General features: G+C 43.9%; 2 protein-coding genes across 2 annotated transcripts in view; both read right to left on the bottom strand.

Moving 5' to 3' along the window:
* Positions 1–14,435, bottom strand: part of stk10 (serine/threonine kinase 10) — a 56,735-nt gene extending 42,300 nt beyond the window's left edge. Inside the window, exon 1 of the mRNA XM_046328533.1 lies at positions 13,775–14,435. Within this exon, the coding sequence (XP_046184489.1) occupies positions 13,775–13,933 (159 nt within the window). The 5' untranslated portion in view covers positions 13,934–14,435. The remainder of the gene's footprint in view (positions 1–13,774) is intronic.
* An 816-nt stretch (positions 14,436–15,251) lies between these two features.
* zmp:0000001268 (CYTL1 domain-containing protein) lies at positions 15,252–16,464 on the bottom strand. Its single transcript, XM_046291759.1, has 4 exons — positions 16,315–16,464; positions 16,196–16,240; positions 15,861–16,007; positions 15,252–15,433 (listed from the first exon to the last, which is right to left on the bottom strand). The coding sequence occupies exons 1-4, from the start codon at positions 16,462–16,464 to the stop codon at positions 15,365–15,367; spliced, it is 411 nt and encodes a 136-aa protein (XP_046147715.1). The 3' UTR covers positions 15,252–15,364.
* Between the last annotated feature and the right edge of the window lie 4,755 nt (positions 16,465–21,219).

Below are 21,219 nucleotides of genomic sequence, written 5' to 3'. Positions count from 1 at the left end.
GGAGTTAAAGTTACTAGTCTTAGTGAATTAACATTATATGTCACACAATAAATACTGGAAACTAAATTTGACAATATAGGTTGGACTTCAAAAACCATATCTGGGCCACCGCCCTCCCACCCAATGAATTCATCTGTGTGTGTGTGTGTGTGTGTGTGTGTCCAAGACTTTCTCATGGAAATAAACCTTAATCAAAACCCTAGCAGAGAAAGTTTTACTTAATGACTTAAAAAGCACAACAGGAAAGGAACCTGCACACCCTGTAAGAGCTAAGGAGGAGGAACCACTGTAGCCATGCAGTCAGCCAGCCCATCCATCCACATTGACAAGGCACTACAAATGAGTTAGACACTGTCCCCGACTGCATGATAAACCAGCATAAGGAGGGGTGAGTAAGTGGTGACCACATGACAACAGACAGGAAGTACAGGTCTCTGTCAGAGGCTAGAATTCTGAGAATGAATTCATCTAGGTTAAACAAGTTGTGCTCTGGGAAAGGTGTGTGGTCTCTACATAATGGTGTGTGTGTGTGTGAGAATGAGAGCAGAGAGAACAAAGACTGTGTGAGACCGAGAGAGAGCAACAACCAAAAATTAAAAGAGAAAGGATGTTGTGAGTTAAAGAATGGGAGAAAAAGAGGTAAAAGTCAAGAGACGCATGTGTTTATCTATAGTATAGGAGGATAGATCTACACTGAGTCTACCAAACATCAGGAACACCTTTCTAATGTTGAGTTGCCCCTCCTTTGGCCTCAGAAGAACCTCTATTTGTCAGGCATGAACTCTACAAGATGTCAAAAAGGGATGCTGGCCCATGTTGACTCCAATGCTTCCCACAGTTGTGTCAAGTTGGCTGGATGTCCTTTGGGTGGTGGACAATTATTGATACACATGAGAAACTGTTGAGCGTGAAAATCCAGCAGCGTTCCAGTTCTTGACACAAACCGGTACGCCTGGCACCTACTACCATACCCCGTTCAAAGGCACTTAAATATTTTGTCTTGCCCATTCACCTTCTGAATGGCACACATACACAATCCATGTCTCAAATGTCTCAAGGCTTAAAAATGATTATTTAACTGTTTCCTCCCCTTCATCTACACTGATTGTTTTGAGTGAGTGAGTGAGTAGGTGAGTGAGTGAGTGAGTGAGTGAGTGAGTGAGTGAGTGAGTGAGTGAGTGAGTGAGTGAGTGAGTGAGTGAGTGAGTGAGTGAGTGAGTGAGTGAGTATAGCTGAAACTACTCCCAATGACCTGGAGATGCGAGGCTGCAGACTAAACAGCCTGGTGGGGTCCAGTGCCTGAGGGGTCTGTGGGAAAACATCTGGGTAAACAGTGTAGTCACGCACACGCCTGGAGACACTGGCCTACCATAATTACAACCCTGAGAGTTCCCGAAGATGGAATAACTCCAGGGCCTTTTTTAAACGAGGACTCAGTTTTTCCTGGTGAGGTCACATGGTTAGGAAACTTAACATTTGCATACAGTGTTTGACTGGAAAGACATCTGACAATGCGTATCTGACAATGCGTATCTGATGCGTATCTGACAATGCGTCGCAGAGCATTTGCATTTCATCACCACATCCAGGAAACGGCTCTGCTCCCACCACGGAAATCCCCATCTCAGAGTCAACAAAGGGCCCGTTAGGTCACAATTCCTGCTTAACGAGTCTGCATAACCAAGCTTGCTAACCCCGCACTCTCTTTCCACCCCTCTCTCTTTATGACATTCTGAGGCTTGGAGAAAGGTGCACACTGCTCGTGCCTGACTGGGAGTCATACCTCTTTTCCACTCGCGTCTAGTCTGCCTTGTAAAAGGCCAATCCCCCACCCTGCTCTGCAGCTCAGTGAGAACACGACCCAGGAATGTGCTTCTGGGCTTCAGTTGAGTTGGGAGGGGGGGGGGTGGAGAGACGGAGAGATAGAGCATCTTCCCATCTGTAAGTCTGTCTGTCTATGGGGGAGTGAAGGGGCTGTACTGTACACAGAGGAAATGACACTGAAACGCCTCATTGTGCCTCACAAGGGAGCACTGACGTCCTGGAAGGCATAAAAGGCTCTGCAGTCTCTCCACTGGAGGAGGAGGAAGAGTGGTGCTGGGTGAGTATAGAGCTGTATACTCACACTAACCTGATTGTACTAACAGATCGAAAAACTGGCTTACAACACCACCTCTTCCTCCTCTCCATTATCACAGCAGAGAACAAAGCAGTGCTCTCTAACCCAATCATCCCACTGAGGATCAACAAAGCAGTGCTCTCTAACCCAATCATCCCACTGAGGATCAACAAAGCAGTGCTCTCTAACCCAATCATCCCACTGAGGATCAACAAAGCAGTGCTCTCTAACCCAATCATCCCACTGAGGATCAACAAAGCAGTGCTCTCTAACCCAATCATCCCACTGAGGATCAACAAAGCTGTGCTCTCTCTAACCCAATCATCCCACTGAGGATCAACAAAGCTATGCTCTCTCTAACCCAATCATCCCACTGAGGAACAAAACTGTTCAGTAGATTGTTTTGCCCAACATTTCCATGGATGTCAGGGACAACTAAAACGCCACAGGCCCCTCTTTTGCTATAGCCCGCCTGTCTGTGACCGCCTGTTGGTGTCCCTTCATGGGAGAAGTCACTCTTCCTCTCAGTGCTCCACAAAAGGTCAAAGCAGTAAACGAGGGATCAGCTTCTTCTCCCCTGCCTCTGGGGTATGTGATGAGAACACACACAGATCCAGTTAGTGGAGTGACGTTCACTGGGCAGATTACTACACCTGGCTGTGAAAGGAGAGGAGCAGACACACTGGGCTCAGCGGGTGGTGCGTGTCTGCTCTCTGCTGCTGCTGGCACAGCCTCCTGGGGCCAATCACTTCCATGTTGATAGCAGAATACAGTACAGTAACCATGAAGCGGTGTGCCAAGGCGTGGGCCTGCCTGCATGTACACTGTACTGTGCACTTTGCCAGAGTGCACATGCACACAGGCTGACAAGACACTAATCCCAGCCCATCTCTAGAGAATGTGTGCTTAACCTTTGCCCTGGCGTTAAGATGTACAACCCTGAACATTTCTCTGAACAGGAATGTCATGTCTAGAATTCTTGTTAACATTGGGCTGCCTAGTAAATCTTAATCTCCCTCTGAAGATGACTCAAATCAATCATTATGAAAAATACATCTCAGACAGCTTTAGGTTTGGGTCCTGGGAACACCAGGCTTGTGTAATTAGTCCACAGGCATACAAAAGGAAAAGACCCTCGACTGAGAATGTAATTAGTCCACAGGCATACAAAAGGAAAAGGCCGTCGACTGAGAGTGTAATTAGTCCACAGGCATACAAAAGGAAAAGACCCACGACTGAGAGTGTAATTAGTCCACAGGCATACAAAAGGAAAAGACCCACGACTGAGAGTGTAATTAGTCCACAGGCATACAAAAGGAAAAGACCCACGACTGAGAGTGTAATTAGTCCACAGGCATACAAAAGGAAAAGACCCACGACAGAGAGTGTAATTAGTCCACAGGCATGCACATGGGGGGCAGTTGCTGTATGTGTTAACAGTCAGTCGCTTGAGATAAAAGCCTTGATCATGCGTGTGGCTATCATCCCAGTCTATTTATCAAAAGTAGATCTAGGATTCTGCATAAAGTCTGGCAGAGCTCTCTATAAGTACAATGAACATAACATTTGAAATGCATTGTATCCTACTGAACAGAAATAACAGGATACTAACTAGCCTAGCTATTGATTAGTGTTAATTGCTACTGTTATGTTGCTACTGTACATATATGTGTCCCAAATGAAACCCTATTGCATTTATAGGGTACTAGATTTGACAAGGGCCCATAAGGGCTCTGATAAGTATTGCACTATATAGAGGGGGAAAACATCTATACAATTGCTTATTGCAATATTATATAGATTCTTTGACTCCAAGTATCGATTTATAAAAATAAATAAAAAACGTATGGGGTTTGAGAGCTTGCGCTTTGTACTTGAAGCAATCGTTGTAGAATTTCCGGGCCATCAGTTTTTCGACATGGCATCTTGTAGTCTGGTTCTAGATAATGCCATCAGGGAATTGAAGCCAACATCCTCTACCATTGACAACGGCTGCATATCAACTACATTCATTTCTGTAATCAGTGCTGTCATTTTCTCACTCAGTCCCTTATTGCACCTCGTGTGTGTGAAGCTGTCTAATGTCTGTTGTGTGGTGCCCATGGTGCTGCCAGCAATGATTTGTCTCACGGTGCATCTTTCATATGGTTAAGCATATGTAACGTCATATGGTTAAGCATATGTAACGTCATATGGTTAAGCATATGTAACGTCATATGGTTAAGCATATGTAACGTCATATGGTTAAGCATATGTAACGTCATATGGTTAAGTATATGTAACGTCATATGGTTAAGTATATGTAACGTCATATGGTTAAGTATATGTAACGTCATATGGTTAAGTATATGTAACGTCATATGGTTAAGTATATGTAACGTCATATGGTTAAGCATATGTAACGTCATATGGTTAAGTATATGTAACGTCATATGGTTAAGCATTGCACCTGTACTACCATTACTGTACCTCAATTCCACCTTGGAAAGTTTGCATTTCACCACCTTCTCATGTAATGTCTCAAAAGTATTGCCATACAGGACTTACTGTCGTTTGCCTTTCTCAATGATAATGAGAAAGTGCTTTATATCCGTGGTAAATAATTTGAAAGATGCATATCTCCTCTTATTAACATTAAAGCATTGTTGCGTTATTCGTTTCCTTTTTCCCTTTATGACGATCGAAACCTGTTAGTGATCCCAAGTTTAAACGTTCACACCCCTAGTAGACAGTGTTGTGCCATCTACCTGCCTTTTCTCTTTCCAATGGGGACATTCTACTTCTCTTGTGTGACATGAGCTGAGGATTATACATGGTTGAATTCTTACTGTAGCTTTATTTACAGTTGTTCCACATGGGTGTAGGACACAGCAGACAAGTGCTGTCAAATGCTGAACCCCAGAAGGAATAGTGCTGCTCTCTGAGGATGTGGGGGTTTTGCTGTGAGGTATTGTGAAATGTTTCAAGCTCAGAACAGTGAAGAACTCGCTGCAGCACGTCTCTTAGGATAGGCTCTGAACATAGAGCTGTCGAGTCAGTACTGATGTAGGATCTTCATTTGATCACCCTGTTGCAGGAGAATGTTGCTGCAATGCAGGAAATGTAAAACATGTGTATTCAGGGTTTAAAAAGGCTTCTGAAGTTTATAATTTCCACTTTGAAATTACATTTTTCTTAAGGGAAAATCAAGTTTGTATCAACCCCTACAAAAATGTCAATTCATTATAATCCAAATAATAATTCACATTTTGTTTTACTGCAGGATTATTTTCCTGCTGTAGCAAACAGGTTCAAATTAAGATCCTACATCTGTATGTATGACTGAATAGAACATAGTCCAGTACATGTTCTGAGTCTCAGGGGGAGAGGGGTATGCAAAAAACACATTTCTATTTCACACCTGTACATGTTACCACTTGTACATAACAGTGAAACAGGACTAAAAAAAACCTAACTAATAAAAACATTTAAATTATTATTTGTAAATGTGTCTCCTAACTTGATGAAAATGTTAAACATAGACTGCACAAAAGGCATGTGTTATTTGATTTACTTTAGCAGTGCGGTTACATCATGTATTGTGCTTTGCCTCTGATATAGGCTAGCGTCAATGTATTTCAAAACCACTAAATCAGTTATGACAAGTTTAACTCATGATGTTCTCACAAAACATTACTCCCTCGCCCACACTCCAACTCAGACAGTCACCAAGGCAACCTGCCACAGACATACCGACAGGGGGCTGGGAAGTCATGGGGGACGAGCCTCTACAGGAGAGCGTGGTGAGTGAGAGCGTCACAAAGGAGCGTGCTGTCCACACCCATCCAGGAGAGCACTTATCAGCCAGACCGGCCACAACTGGGCCCCACAGATTACCAGCTCTGGTAACATCTCCACCACGGCACCCTAGTCCCTACATACTGCACTAGTACTTTGTGTTCAAAAGTAGTTCACTATATAGGAAATAAGGTGGCATTTGGGGTGTATTACTCAGGTAATGCTAGGCTAAATAAGGCTACTAGGGAAACTTACAGTACCAAGCAGCAGCAGCTAGGAAGCCTACGCAGCGGCACGTCCCATTAAAAAGAAAAGGGAACCTTTCAGCACTTGTGCTTAAGGGTTTGGCGGCGACCGTACAGATAAAAAACATCCTGTGACATACGGGTCAGCAGGAAGTGGGACATGCTCCTGTCTCAGCAATAGTCTACACATGGGGAGATGCATGTACAGTACCAGTTAAAAGTTTGGACTACTCATTCAAGGGTTGTTCCTTTACTTTGACTATTTGATACATTGCAGAATAATAGTGAAGACATCAAAACTATGAAATAACAGATATGGAAACATGACCGAATACAAACAGTGTAGCTATTCCCTCCGCAAGGCAATCACACAAGCTAAGCGTCAGTATAGCGACAAAGTAGAGTTGCAATTCAACGGCTCAGACAGTAGTGTCAGTAAAATAACCTCACACTTAACATGAACAAAACAAAAAGGAGAGGATCATGGACTTCAGGAATCAGCAGAGGGAGCACCCCCCTATCCACATTAACGGTACAGTAGTGGAGAGGGTAGTAAGTTTTCAGTTCCTCGGCGTACACATCACGGACAGACTGAATTGGTCCACACAGACAGCGTGGTGAAGAAGGCGCAGCAGCGCCTCTTCAACCTCAGGAGGCTGAAGAAATTTGGCTTGTCACCAAAAACAAACTTTTACAGATGCACAATCGAGAGCATCCTGTCGGGCTATATCACCGCCAGGTACGGCAACTGCTCCGCCCACAACGGTAACACTCTCCAGAGGGTAGTGAGGTCTGCACAACGCATCCCCGGGGGCAAACTACCTGCCCTCCAGGACACCTACACCACCCAATGTCACAGGAAGGCCATGAAGATCATCAAGGACAACAACCACCCGAGCCACTGCCTGTTCACCCTGCTATCATCCAGAAGGAGAGGTCAGTACAGGTGCATCAAAGCAGGGACCGGGAGACTGAAAAACAGCTCTCAAAGCCATCAGACTCTTAAACAGCCACCACTAACATTGAGTTGCTGCTGCCAACATACTGACTCAACTCCAGCCACTTAATAATGTAAAATTGGATCAAAATGTATCAATAGCCACTTTAAACAATGCAACTTTTATATGTTTACATATCCTACATTACTCATCTCATTTGTATATACTGTACTCGATACCATCTACTGCATCTTACCTATGCCGTTCTGTACCATCACTCATTCATATACACTGCTCAAAAAAATAAAGGGAACACTTAACACAATGTAACTCCAAGTCAATCACACTTCTGTGAAATCAAACTGTCCACTTAGGAAGCAACACCTACTGACAATAAATTTCACATGCTGTTGTGCAAATGGAATAGACAACAGGTGGAAATTATAGGCAATTAGCAAGACACTCCCAATAAAGGAGTGGTTCTGCAGGTGGTGACCACAGACCACTTCTCAGTTCCTATGCTTCCTGGCTGATGTTTTGGTCACTTTAGAATGCTGGCGGTGCTTTCACTTTAGTGGTAGCATGAGACAGAGTCTACAACCCACACAAGTGGCTCAGGTAGTGCAGCTCGTCCAGGATGTGACATCAATGCGAGCTGTGGCAAGAAGGTTTGCTGTGTCTGTCAGCGTAGTGTCCAGAGCATGGAGGCGCTACCAGGAGACAGGCCAGTACATCAGGAGACGTGGAGGAGGCTGTAGGAGGGCAACAACCCAGCAGCAGGACCGCTACCTTCGCCTTTGTGCAAGGAGGAGCAGGAGGAGCACTGCCAGAGCCCTGCAAAATGACCTCCAGCAGGTCACAAATGTGCATGTGTCTGCTCAAACGGTCAGAAACAGACTCCATGAGGGTGGTATGAGGGACCGACATCCACAGGTGGGGGTTGTGCTTACAGCCAAACACCGTGCAGGACATTTGGCATTTGCCAGAGAACACCAAGATTGGAAAATTTGCCACTGGTGCCCTGTAATCTTCACAGATGAAAGCAGGTTCACACTGAGCACATGTGACAGACATGACAGAGTCTGGAGACGCCCCCGGGGACAACGTTCTGCTGCCTGCAACATCCTCCAGCATGACCGGTTTGGCGGTGGGTCAGTCATGGTGTGGGGTGGCATTTTTGGGGGGCCGCACAGCCCTCCATGTGCTCGCCAGAGGTAGCCTGACTGCCATTAGGTACCGAGATGAGATCCTCAGACCCCTTGTGAGACCATAAGCTGGTGCGGTTGGCCCTGGGTTCCTCCTAATGCAAGACAATGCTAGACCTCATGTGGCTGGAGTGTGTCAGCAGTTCCTGCAAGAGGAAGGCATTGATGCTATGGACTGGCCCGCCCGTTCCCCTGACCTGAATCCAATTGAGCACATCTGGGACATCATGTTTCACTCCATCCACCAATGCCACGTTGCACCACATACTGTCCAGGAGTTGGCAGATGCTTTAGTCCAGGTCTAGGAGGAGATCCTTCAGGAGACCATCCGCCACCTCATCAGGAGCATGCCCAGGCATTGTAGGGAGGTCAAAAAGGCACGTGGCCACACACACACACACACTCACCTGAGCCTCATTTTGACTTGTTTTAATAAGGACATTACATCAAATCAGGAATTGGATCAGCCTGTAGTGTGGTTTTCCACTTTAATTTTGAGTGTGACTTCAAATCCAGACCTCCATGGGTTGATACATTTCATTTCCATTGATAATTTGTGTGATTTTGTTGTCAGCACAGTCAACTATGTAAATAAAAAAGTATTCAATAAGAATATGTAATTCATTCAGATCTAGGATGTTTTATTTTAGTGTTCCCTTTATTATTTTGAGTAGTGTATTTTTATGTACATATTCTTCATTCCTTTACACTTGTATAAGTTAGTTGTTGTGAAATTGTTAGGTTAGATTACTCGTTGGTTATTACTGCATTGTTGGAAGTAGAAGCACAAGCATTTCGCTACACTCGCATTAACATCTGCTAACCATGTGTATGTGACCAATCAAATTTTATTTGATTTTAGTAGCCCAAAAAAAAGTGTTATACAAAATCTAAATATATTTTTATTTTAGATTCTTCAAAGTAGCCACCCTTTGCCTTGATGACAGCTTTGTACATTCTCTAAACCAACTTCACCAGCAAAGCTTTTCCAACCATCTTGAAGAAGTTCCCACATATGCTGAGCACTTGTTGGCTGCTTTTCCTTCACTCTGCGGTCCAACTCATCCCAAACAATCTCAATTGGGTTGAAGTCGGGTGATTGTGGAGGCCAGGTTATCTGATGCAGCACTCCATCACTCTCCTTCTTGGTCAAATAGCCCTTACACAGCCTGGAGGTGTGTTTTGGGTCATTGCTCTGTTGAAAAACAAATTATAGTCCCACTAAGCGCAAACCTGATGGGATGGCGTATCGCTGCAGAATGCTGTGATAGCCATGCTGGTTAAGTGTGCCTTGAATTATAAATAAATCACTGACTGTCACCAACAAAGCACCCCCACACCTCCACCTCCGTGCTTCACGGTGCGAACCACACGTGGAGAACATTTGTTCAGCTTCTCTGCGTCTAACAAAAGACACGGCAGTTGGAACCAAAAATCTCAAATTTGGACTCATCAGACCAAAGGACAGATTTCCACCAGTCTAATACCCATTGGTAGTGTTTCTTGGCCCAAGCAAGTCTCTTCTTATTATTAATGATGTCTTTTAGTAGTGGTTTCTTTGCAGCAATTCACCCATGAAGGCCTGATTCACACAGTCTCCTCTGAACAGATGATGTAGAAAAACTCTGCAATTTCTGAGGCTGGTAACTCTAATGAACTTTTCCTCTGCAGCGGAGGTAACTCTGGTCTTCCTTTTCTGTGGCGTTCCTCAAGAGGCTTCTAAACAGCTTCTTCCCCCAAGCCATAAGACTCCTGAACATCTAATCAAATGGCTACCCCTCTGCTACTCTGTTATTATCCATGCATAGTCACTTTAATAACTCTACCTACATGTACATATGACCTCAACTGGTGATATTTATTTTTTTGGTGATATTTTTTTTTTTACCTTTATTTAACCAGGCAAGTCAGTTAAGAACATGTTCTTATTTTCAATGACGGCCTGGGAACAGTGGGTTAATTGCCTGTTCAGGGGCAGAACGACAGATTTGTAGCTTGTCATCTCGGGGGTTTGAACTCGCAACCTTATGGTTACTAGTCCAACGCTCTAACCACTAGACTACGCTGCCGCCCCAAATACAGTCTCGCTATTGTTATTTTTATTTTCTTCAAACGTTTTTGACATTTTCCATATTGATTGAACTTCATGTCTTAAAGTAATGACGGACTGTCATTTCATTTTGCTTATTTGAGCTGTTCTTGACATATGAACTTGGTATTTTAACAAATAGGGCTATCTTCTGTACACCACCCCTACCTTGTCACAACACAACGGATTGGCTAAAACGTATTAAGAAAATACATTCCACAAAATAACAAGGCACACCTCTTAATTGAAATGCATTCCAGGTGACTACCTCATGAAGCTAGTTGAGAGAATGCCAAGAGTCTGCAAAGCTGTCAAGGCAAAGGGTGGCTACTTTGAATTTGTTTAACACTTTTGGTTACTACATGATTCCATGTTTTTTCACAGTTTTGATGTAGAAAATGGTTAAAAAAATAAAATAAAAATCCTGGAATGAATAAGTGTGTCCAAACTTAGACAGGTACTATACCTCACCTCATGGCTAACTGTGACAGTGACTAAGATGTCCTCCTTACCATCTGGTGACAGTGACAGGCCAATAGGGCCATCAACCTGAGCATGATACAGGGATAACCCCATGACATGGAAAACCTGAGACCATGTCAACAAAGCCCTGTTGTTTACCCCGATGTGTACAGCAAACACAGATCATGAGGCCAATGGCCCCTCAGATCTTCTCCAATAGGTTTTGAGAAGGTGAGAAGAGAGGCGGTGAGGAATCTAGGATTAGTTGAGACAGGGCCTTAAGTCTACTCACTGTGGACGGAGCTTCTTCTCTTCCCACAGACTGATTAGTCAGTAGCCTGACGGGCATACAGGAAGTGCTTCCATCACTCTCCCGGCCTACAGCTTCCCTCCTGACCCTGACTACTCCTCATGCACTCCAGGACAGCCAAACTGTATGGGGGCTGGAGATCACATGTAGCCAGGGAGGAAGGATGTAGAGACTGTCTATTATCACGTTTCCATTGTAAGTGTCGAAATTCCAAAGATGCCTTGAAGTTTACTCAATTTTATTCTCAGTCCTGGGTAAGGACAAAATAATTAAGTATTTCCCAGACTGACAACTGCTTAGTCATTAGCCACTCAAGGTATACCTGCTACTTCAGGAGGTGTATTTTCTCTTGCCATGTTGCAAAGTGGGGGCTAAAAGAACCAGATTAAATAGCGATCGAACACAAAACTACAGTTGAGTTTGGACAAAGCAAACGGGAAAGGCTAATAGTGGGGTGTCCTGGGGGATCCAAATGGAGTCTCGTTAAGACAACATCATGTCTGGATTGGCCTTTTTTTTGGTTGGTTATTTTATTCATTCTACCATTTTTTTTAAATAAGCACACATTTTTGAAAAAGCCATACATGCACATGAGTAAAATCAGTGAGGATAACACACAATAAAAACACTTATTTCCATTGTAGTCCTCTTGAGACAAGATGTCTAGGCAAGATGGAACAGGGTTAAACAGTATGACAGCGAGATAATAAACCTAAAAACAGAGGACGACATCTATCTCAACATTGCGGTTACATCGTTTAGGTACATTCATATTGGCACAGAAGACAAACTGTTTATTTTTATTTTTTATGTTTAAAGCTGCCCAGAGAGGATGTTGTTTTTATGCACAGAGGCAACTCATTAGATCAGAGTGTGCTGCCCATCAAAAGAAAGTAATCTCTCAAAGTTCACAATAAGTGGTGAAAACAATCAGCACAAACGAACATTCAAATATTATCATTCCAGTTGTAGTCTAGCGTCAAAATAATTATGAAGTTAGTGATGAGAGGTGACAGATGTTAAATGTGCAAATCCAGGAACTCCCTACTGTGCGTCCCTCAGCACTTTGTGAAATGTTCATGTATTCAAGATATTTCTCCTTCTGCCTACTGTCAGTCCAAATCATTTACATTTACATTTAAGTCATTTAGCAGACGCTCTTATCCAGAGCGACTTACAAATGTTCAGTGGAACAGTCACTTTACAATAGTGCATCTAAAACTTAAGGGGGGTGAGTGTGGTAAGTAACCAGCTCTTACTCTTGATGATAACAAAAACCCACATGACACTTGTTCACATCAGAAAACTGAGTAAGCTACTTGTAGCACTGCCTTCACAGCTAGTCTGGTCTTCATATCAGAAAACTGAGTAAGCTACTTGTAGCACTGCCTTCACAGCTAGTCTGGTCTTCATATCAGAAAACTGAGTAAGCTACTTGTAGCACTGCCTTCACAGCTAGTCTGGTCTTCATATCAGAAAACTGAGTAAGCTACTTGTAGCACTGCCTTCACAGCTAGTCTGGTCTTCATATCAGAAAGTGAGCGTTGCAAGTGTACACCAACAGGAAACTAAAAGATCACCTAGTTTATAGGAACTAGTAAGACCTGTAAGTAAGCAGGCTAGAATGCATCATTTGGTGATGGGCCAATTTAATATGGTAGGAATAAAAACTAAACTTAATTTGCTGACATGGAAACATCTGGTCCAAGTGGCAACATGACTACATTTGATGTCACAAGCATTGGTATTTATGATAAGATGTGGACTGACTCAATCAACATTAAACATTTATTTGTTTACCTACAATCATGCTAATTTGCTCACTCAGATGAACTAAACACTTCACAAATGGGTTGGGTATGACGACAGAAAGATCAGAATAAAGTCATTTTAAATGTCATTCAAAATAAAGTCATTTTAAAAGTCATTCAGAAATAGGGCACATAATGTTGCTGGTAGTATGCATTTCAAAGGCAGATGAAAGTCTCTGAAATTGCATGTTTCCCCCATATATTTGCATTTAAACTTTTTTTCCCCTTGAGATTGATAAACCACGTTGTTTGAGATGGATACATGAGTGACCGGTTTTGACAGCCCAAATAAGAAAAATGCCTAATTGACAGCACAGCACATTGTTTTCATATAATTGTGTGGTGCCTACAAAATGATGTATAGGCTGACAAATAGGCAGAGGTACTATCAGGGGAGTCATGCACCCCACAAATCTGAGGGGGCACAAAGTATGTGAGGATTGCTTGGGGCTAGGCCTGACCATAGATTAGAGAATGTTGCTAGTCTAACTTGATTGATAGCCTGAAATAATTTATCGGTATCTAGTTATGAGGTTAGGAGATTGGGAACTATATGAGCTAACTTCATACAAGTGCTAGGTGGCTAGTAATATTACAGAGAAACAAAATATTTTTGAAATTATTTATAAAAACTAAAAAACGTTAAATCTGATGACCGGGCACGTGCCCCTGTGCCCCCTATGGGCTAGCAGATTCAACTGAAATGGAGTGGCGCCTACTCTCAGTGTGCAACAACTTGCCCATGATCATCTCTTTGAAGTCATACAAAAGTATGTTATAAACATAATAGCTCATTGAAACAAACCCATAATGCTTACCTTGTAAACTTTTCCAAACGCTCCATCACCCAATTCTCCGATAATTTCCCATTGGTCATTAGGATTGATGTCTCGATGAACGTGTTCATATTGCTTTGCCTTCTTTTTTATGTCAAAAGAAGACAAGCGAAGTATTTGGCTTAATTTAGCAAAAGCCATAGTTTCACCGCAAAATGTAATAAAAGTTTCTGAAGACAGCAATGATTTTGAGTCTCACTCAATCGTGTTGAACTAAAGTATTCGTACAAAAAAAAAACGACCTGATCTCTAGAAGCACGCACCCAGCATTTTTCACACCTTTCACGTAAGACAATAAGCCTTCGGTTCATACCAGTCTACGCGTTGTCATCGAACAACTTCATATTTCCATATTCATTCACACAGTTTGTCCACTGCCACACGGTGACCACCTGCTGCAGTAGAGTTATCGAGGACAAATTGTTGCTTCGATGTAAATAAAAAAGACAAGCCCCACCCTGTCGCTCCCGCGGCCGTAATGGAAATGTCGTTTTCTATGTCCAGATCCGTTATGTTTACGCACGATATATATAGTTGGGAGAACTTCACGTCCCAGTTTAGATAGATAGGCGTGAAGTTTTTCAGTTACCCACCACTGCATGTGGCCACTGACAGGTGATCGAAGTTAGGACACAGTTTACACAGGCAGCCCAATTATTATATTTTTTCCACTAATTGATCTTTTGACCAATCACATCAGATCTTATCATATCAGATCTTTTTTGGAGCTGATCTTATTGGTTTGCCTTTTTAAACGCAGACAATGATGTATTTTGGTGCACTCTATAGCCCACAAGCGCCACTAGGTGGGAATTTAATCATAGTACTGGTACATCAGCTGCACATACTGTCTGTTGTGGTCTTCTGGGTCTTGTCATTATGTGGTCCCTTTGGTCGTTTTTACACTATAATTCACAAGGCCATTTTATATTTGATGATATAAACAAATTTCGCCATCCAGAAAGTTATGTTTTGTGAAGTCATATCACATCTGGAACGATGGATGATGGATCATACAGAGTATCATATTAGAATGTCTTATTAAATCATTTCAGCCCAGGAAGAAACAAACAAGCACAACATTTAGGCTTCAACTCAAACCCAGGCTTTCACAGATAGCAAGCAGCCAAGCACATCAATGTAACATAAACATGTCGTCAATGCACTTTATTTTTAGGCGAAGGTACTTTTTTGCAAAGTAATTTGTCAAAGAAAAAATACACTGCCATTAAATCTGTTTGAATTCCCTATTGCAGGGTTTTGCATCATACACAGTCATAACCAACTATATATATATATCTCCCTCTCTCTCTCTCTCTCTCCCTCTCTCTCTCTCTCTCTCTCTCTCTCTCTCTCTCTCTCTCTCTCTCTCTCTCTCTCTCTCTCCCCTCTCCCTCTCTCCCTCTCTCTCTATCTCTCTCTCTCCCTCTCTCTCTCTCCCTCTCTCTCTCTCTCTCTCTCTCTCTCTCTCTCTCTCTCTCTCTCTCTCTCTCTCTCTCTCTCTCTCTCTCTCTCTCTCTCTCTCTCTCCCTCTCCCTCTCTCCCTCTCTCTCCCATCAAACAGTGGCATTGTCATTTCCGGCTCCAGCTCATCAGCGGGCGGTCCAAGGCTGCACAGTCATCAGTGGTGAACACCAGCTCCTAAACATAGAGATATGAGGCGTGTGAGTGCCAGTGCCCTAAAATGCACTAGTAAAAACAAAAACCCAGTGCTCAGTGCAAGGACTATGACGCAACATGAGGAAAGTGACATAACAAAGAGCATACAACTATTATGTCATTTCAGAGGATATGAGAGTATTGATTTTCTGAAAGGTCATTTCACTTTATGCATTTCCTTGACCAAATACAGTAGAATGGCAAAAAATCCCAGAGAACAGAATGCCCTTTCAATCATTTGTATCATGAAGCTCACTTTTTTGACTGATAATAGTACTATCTTTATGTGTTATTACAGAGCTTTGTTGTGGTTTCCTCTGTTTCCCCATTCTGTTTCATGGAGTCTGAATGACAGGGAGCCTGGATCAAGGGCTAGTCTGTCTGTGAATGCTAGTCGTCGCTCTCTTACCCCGTGACACCTCTGGGACATGATCATGTGCAGTTGCCTGACCTCGAGACCCACCACCCGCACTTTCCTGGTGTAAGCACAGCGCAGTTCACGCAAGCCGTCCATCAGAAAGACGTACTGCCTCATCTTCGGCATGATGCAAGCGTTCTGTCAAGATGAATATCATATCTGTTCTTATGTTGCAGACCAACAATTATCAGGCGTAGAAATCAGTTATCTTTTCGGCAACCTCAACATCAGGGAAATGTATTTAATTAAACAGACACAATAGTGATCTCAAAAGTACACAGTGAATACTGCAACAAAACTTTCCACAATGCCATAGTCACACTTACATGCACATCTAGGTAGAGATGTGGGATGTGCGCCATGCAACGCCTCTGGAAAACACAGAGAGACATTAGGCATACTCCACTGCAATCAGTGCTCAGTCCCTCTATGGTAAGTGACTTACAGTTTCAGGTTCCATCTTGATCATCGCTGCCTGATGTGTGAGGTCTCGAGCCATACTCAACACCTTTGTGTAGCATGTCGGTGGGTTAGGGTAGCATAGGACCAGTGCTACCAGTGAAAGTGCTAGTAGTGTGTGTCCTAAAATGGCCATAGCTGATAGTTCACAGTGAAACACACAAGGAGGCCCTTTATATAACCAGGTAGGAATCCTCTAATGATATGTTACTATCTTAAGACAATTACACACTAGAATGTTTTTGGTTTCCTTTGTTGTTGTTGTTGTTGTTGTTGTTATTCTTGTTTGATTCTCTGTTCTAATTTGTGTTGAAGGGGGGAGATTGCACACACTCAAAATTGAACAATAAAGTTGCTTAAATCATTACTCACAAAGTCTTTGTTAATGTTATGTGGTTCCACCTCCTGGCTTTTGGAGTAACATGCCTGCTGAGGGGAAAGGAAAAATGTGTACTTATTGTTTACTGTACGTGTAATTCTGTGGGGACGGTGACCATTATACTAAAGTAAATACAGTAATTCCAGAACAGAATGGTGAAAAAGAGGTAGATGCTATCCCTGACTGGGACTTGAACCAAGGTCCAGTGACTTTCAAGCCAACACCTTAACCGTTACGCCAAGAGGTCCAAACCCCTTGATGAGGTTCCTACGTGTTGACCAAACCCCTTTCTTCAGGAGAGTATGTCCCACGCTTTTCTATACCAAGTGCCTCACATGTACACACCTCTCCAATGGCCTCATGGACACTATCAAACCCGGGTCCAGCAACTGTTAAACCAACACGTTACCTGTTATGCCAAGAGATCTGAACCCCTTGATGCGGTTGCTAGGTGTTTGATTAATGTCACAACAATATATACCAATCACATCATTTTTCTATTGTATAGCCATTATAACCCATTTTAAAATGTATAAAATGATCTTACATTTTTCACTCTGTAATTTTATAACCTGATGGTGGGCCGAAACGCACACGATGGTTTTACTTTGGCTACATTCCCTTTTCACTTCAGTTTACTCAATTCATGCACTTTGATTGTAGCCTATCAGACTTCACCCCAACCAAAATAAAATGTTGGACAAATCTGACACCAAATGAAGTATGGTTTTCCTAAATAACATTTCTTTAGGATACATTCTTTGGAGAGCTTGTCCAGCTATTACAAGCTGAATCCTTTGGATGACATCCATACTGAATAAATATTCAAGTACATTTAGTTATACATTTCAGTATGTTGATGCAGGAATTCTGAGAAGAACAATGTATGGCCCCTAGTCATCTTTTATTTGCATATTGAGCAATGTTATTCAAAGGTAAGGGAAGTTTCCAAGAACAACAGTCTCAAACTCATTGTGTGGGAGTAGGTATAAGGCCTATGTAGGTGTATAGCTATATAACATTATGCTAATGTTATCATTGTGAAAGCATTGAGAACTGTATGGAATAATGAACATAGCTGTCCATAGACGATAAGGGACTATTGGACAGCTAGCTGTCATGGGTTAATTTAATTATATTTTTGAGAGAGCTATCCACTAGGTGGGGCTAAATTCACACACTATCTATGTGTTTGACTCCACTTCCAGGGAATCCTCTGTAGCTCGAGAGGCTCTTTTAAGGATCACACCCATCAAAATGGCTATCAGCACTGCAAGGGAGGACTCATTCCTTCTATCCCTCCATTTATTAAAGCTAATTTGATTATCTCTATGAAATGAAAAAACATGACTTATATGCAAAACATAAATAAATAACTACAGACTACTTACAGTTTTGTAACAGTGCCCACGGGTGAATACTGATAAACAGCACAGTGAATACCGATAAACAGCACAGTGAATACCAGATAAACAGTACAGTGAATAGCAATAAACAGCACAGTGAATAGCAATAAACAGCACAGTGAATACCAATAAACAGCACAGTGAATACCAATAAACAGCACAGTGAATACCAATAAACAGTACAGTGAATAGCAATAAACAGCACAGTGAATACCAATAAACAGCACAGTGAATACCAATAAACAGCACAGTGAATAGCCGATAAACATACCAATAAACAGCACAGTGAATAGCCGATAAACAGCACAGTGAATAAACAGCACGATAAACAGCACAGTGAATATTGATAAACTGTACACAGTGAATAGCAATAAACAGCAGTGAATACCAATAAACAGTCTGTTGAACCAATAAAAGCACAGTGAAGCAATAAACAGCACAGTGACCAATAAACAGCAATGCAGCACAGTGTTAAACAGCACAGTTACTCATGACTTTAATGAAATGAATCGCACAGTGGTACATTAAATAACTTATAAAGACGATAAAAACAACAAACGGAACGTGAAACTTATTACAGCCTATCTGGTGAACACTACACAAAGACAGGAACAATCACCCACGAAATACAAAGCGAAACTCAGGCTGCCTAAATACGGTTCCCAATCAGAGACAACGAGAATCACCTGACTCTGATTGAGAATCTCCTCAGGCAGCCAAGCCTACCGATAAACAGCACAGTGAACTTACCATAAACACCCCTAATCAGCCGCGATCCCAAATAATACAAACCCCAATACGAAAACAACATATAAACCCATGTCACACCCTGGCCTACCCAAATATATAACAAAAACACAAAATACAATGACCAAGGCGTGACAGAACCCCCCCCCCCCCTAAGGTGCGGACTCCCGGACGCACCTCAAACCATAGGGAGGGTCCGGGTGGGCGTCTGTCCATGGTGGCGGCTCCGGCTCAGGACGTGGACCCCACTCCATAAATGTCCTTGTTCCTCCCCTTCGCGTCCTGGGATAATCCACCCTCTCCGCCGACCATGGCCTAATAGTCCTCACCCAGATCCCCACTGGACTGAGGGGCAGCTCGTGACTGAGGGGCAGCTCGGGACTAAGGGGCAGCTCGGGACAGAGGGGCAGCTCGGGACAGAGGGGCAGCTTGGGACAGAAGCAGCCCGGGACTGAGGGGAAGCCCAGTACTGAGAGGAAGCCCAGTACTGAGATGAAACTCAGGCAGGTAGTAGGCTCCGGTAAATCCTGGCTGGCTGGCGGAACTGGAAGATTCAGTTTGACTAGCAGATCTGGAAGATTCTGGTTGACTGGCAGATCTGGAAGAGACTGGTTGTCTGGCAGATCTGGAAGAGACTGGTTGTCTGGCAGAATCTGGAAGAGACTGGTTGTCTGGCAGATCTGGAAGAGCACTGGCGGCGCTGAGCAGACTGGGAGCACTGGCGGCGCTGGGCAGACTGGGAGCACTGGCGGCGCTGGGCAGACTGGCGGCACTGGCGGCGCTGGGCAGACGGGAGACTCCGGCAGTGCAGGAGAGGAGAAAGGCTCTGGCTGAGCTAAACAGGCGGGAGACTCCGGCAGCGCAGGAGAGGAGAAAAGCGCTGGCTGCGCTGAACAGGCGAGGCGCACTGAAGGCCTGGTGCGTGGTGCTGGAACTGGTGGTACTGGATTGAGGACACGTACAGGAAGCCTGGTGCGGGGAGCTGCCACCGGAGGACTGGAGTGTGGAGGTGGCACAGGACGTGCAAGGCTAGGGATGTGCACAGGAGGCCTGGTGCGTGAGGCTGGCACCAACTTCACCAGCCGACTAACACGCACCTCAGGTTGAGTATAGAGCGCTAACTCAGGTGCTATCAAATCCCCGACACAATCCGTCGGACGAATATCGTATCTATTGTCATGTTTTGTCATTAATTATCATGTCTTGTCCCTGTGCTTCCCATTCTATTAGTTTCCCTCTGCTGGTCTTATTAGGTTCTTTCCCTCTTTCTATCCCTCTCTCTCCCCCTCCCTCTCTCACTCTCTCGCTCTCTCTTCTCTCTATCGTTCCGTTCCTGCTCCCAGCTGTTCCTATTCCCCTAATCATCATTTAGTCTTCCCACACCTGTTCCCGATCCTTTTCCCTGATTAGAGTCCCTATTTCTCTCCTTGTTTCCCGTACCTGCCCTGTCGGATCCTCATCTATAATTCACCGTGCTGTGTCTATGTTTTGCCCTGTCGTGTCGTGTTTCCCTCAGATGCTGCGTGGTGAGCAGGTGTCTGAGTCTGCTAGGTTCAAGTGCCTTCCCGAGGCAACCTGCAGTTCTCGATCAAGTCTCCAGTCTGTTCTCGTCTTTACGTGTAGTATTATGCTTTTTGTTTTGTAAAGTTTATTCTGGATTAAATACTCTGTTTTCGCCAAGTCGCTTTTGGGTCCTCATTCACCTGCATGACAGAAGGATCCGACCGAGGAATGGACCCAGCGACTACAGACGCTCGTAACACTGCCGTCGAGATCCAAGGAGCCATGCTCGGCAGACACGAGCAGGAATTGTCTGCTGCTCGCCATGCCGTGGAGAGCCTGGCCGCTCAGGTTTCCGACCTCTCTGGACAGTTCCAGAGTCTTCGTCTCGTGCCACCTGTTACTTCCTGGCCTGCCGAGCCTCCAGAACCTAGGGTTAATAACCCACCTTGCTACTCCGGGCAGCCCACTGAGTGCCGCTCCTTTCTCACCCAGTGTGAGATTGTGTTCTCTCTCCAACCCAACACATACTCTAGAGAGAGAGCTCGGGTTGCTTACGTCATTTCACTCCTTACTGGCCGGGCCCGAGAGTGGGGCACAGCTATCTGGGAGGCAAGGGCTGATTGTTCTAACAATTACCAGAACTTTAAAGAGGAGATGATTCGGGTTTTTGACCGTTCAGTTTTTGGTGGGGAGGCTTCTAGGGTCCTGGCTTCCCTATGCCAAGGTGATCGATCCATAACGGATTACTCTATAGAGTTTCGTACTCTTGCTGCCTCTAGTGACTGGAACGAGCCGGCGCTGCTCGCTCGTTTTCTGGAGGGACTCCACACAGTGGTCAAAGATGAGATTCTCTCTC

Source organism: Oncorhynchus gorbuscha, linkage group LG02 (genome assembly GCF_021184085.1).
Source record: "Oncorhynchus gorbuscha isolate QuinsamMale2020 ecotype Even-year linkage group LG02, OgorEven_v1.0, whole genome shotgun sequence".
NCBI classification, from domain to species: domain Eukaryota; kingdom Metazoa; phylum Chordata; class Actinopteri; order Salmoniformes; family Salmonidae; genus Oncorhynchus; species Oncorhynchus gorbuscha.
Note: the sequence above shows the minus strand (reverse complement) of the source record. Positions and strands in the feature narration are given on the sequence as shown.

Bases quoted from the DNA above. Each gene is read 5' to 3' on its own strand.
- zmp:0000001268 (XM_046291759.1), bottom strand. From the start codon at position 16,464: ATGGCCATTTTAGGACACACACTACTAGCACTTTCACTGGTAGCACTG. The intron at 16,241-16,314 runs GTAAGTCACTTA...TGTGTTTTCCAG, and splicing joins TCAAGATGGAACCTGAAACT to AGGCGTTGCATGGCGCACAT. The intron at 15,434-15,860 runs GTAAGAGAGCGA...CTCTATGTTTAG, and splicing joins TGTCCCAGAGGTGTCACGGG to GAGCTGGTGTTCACCACTGA.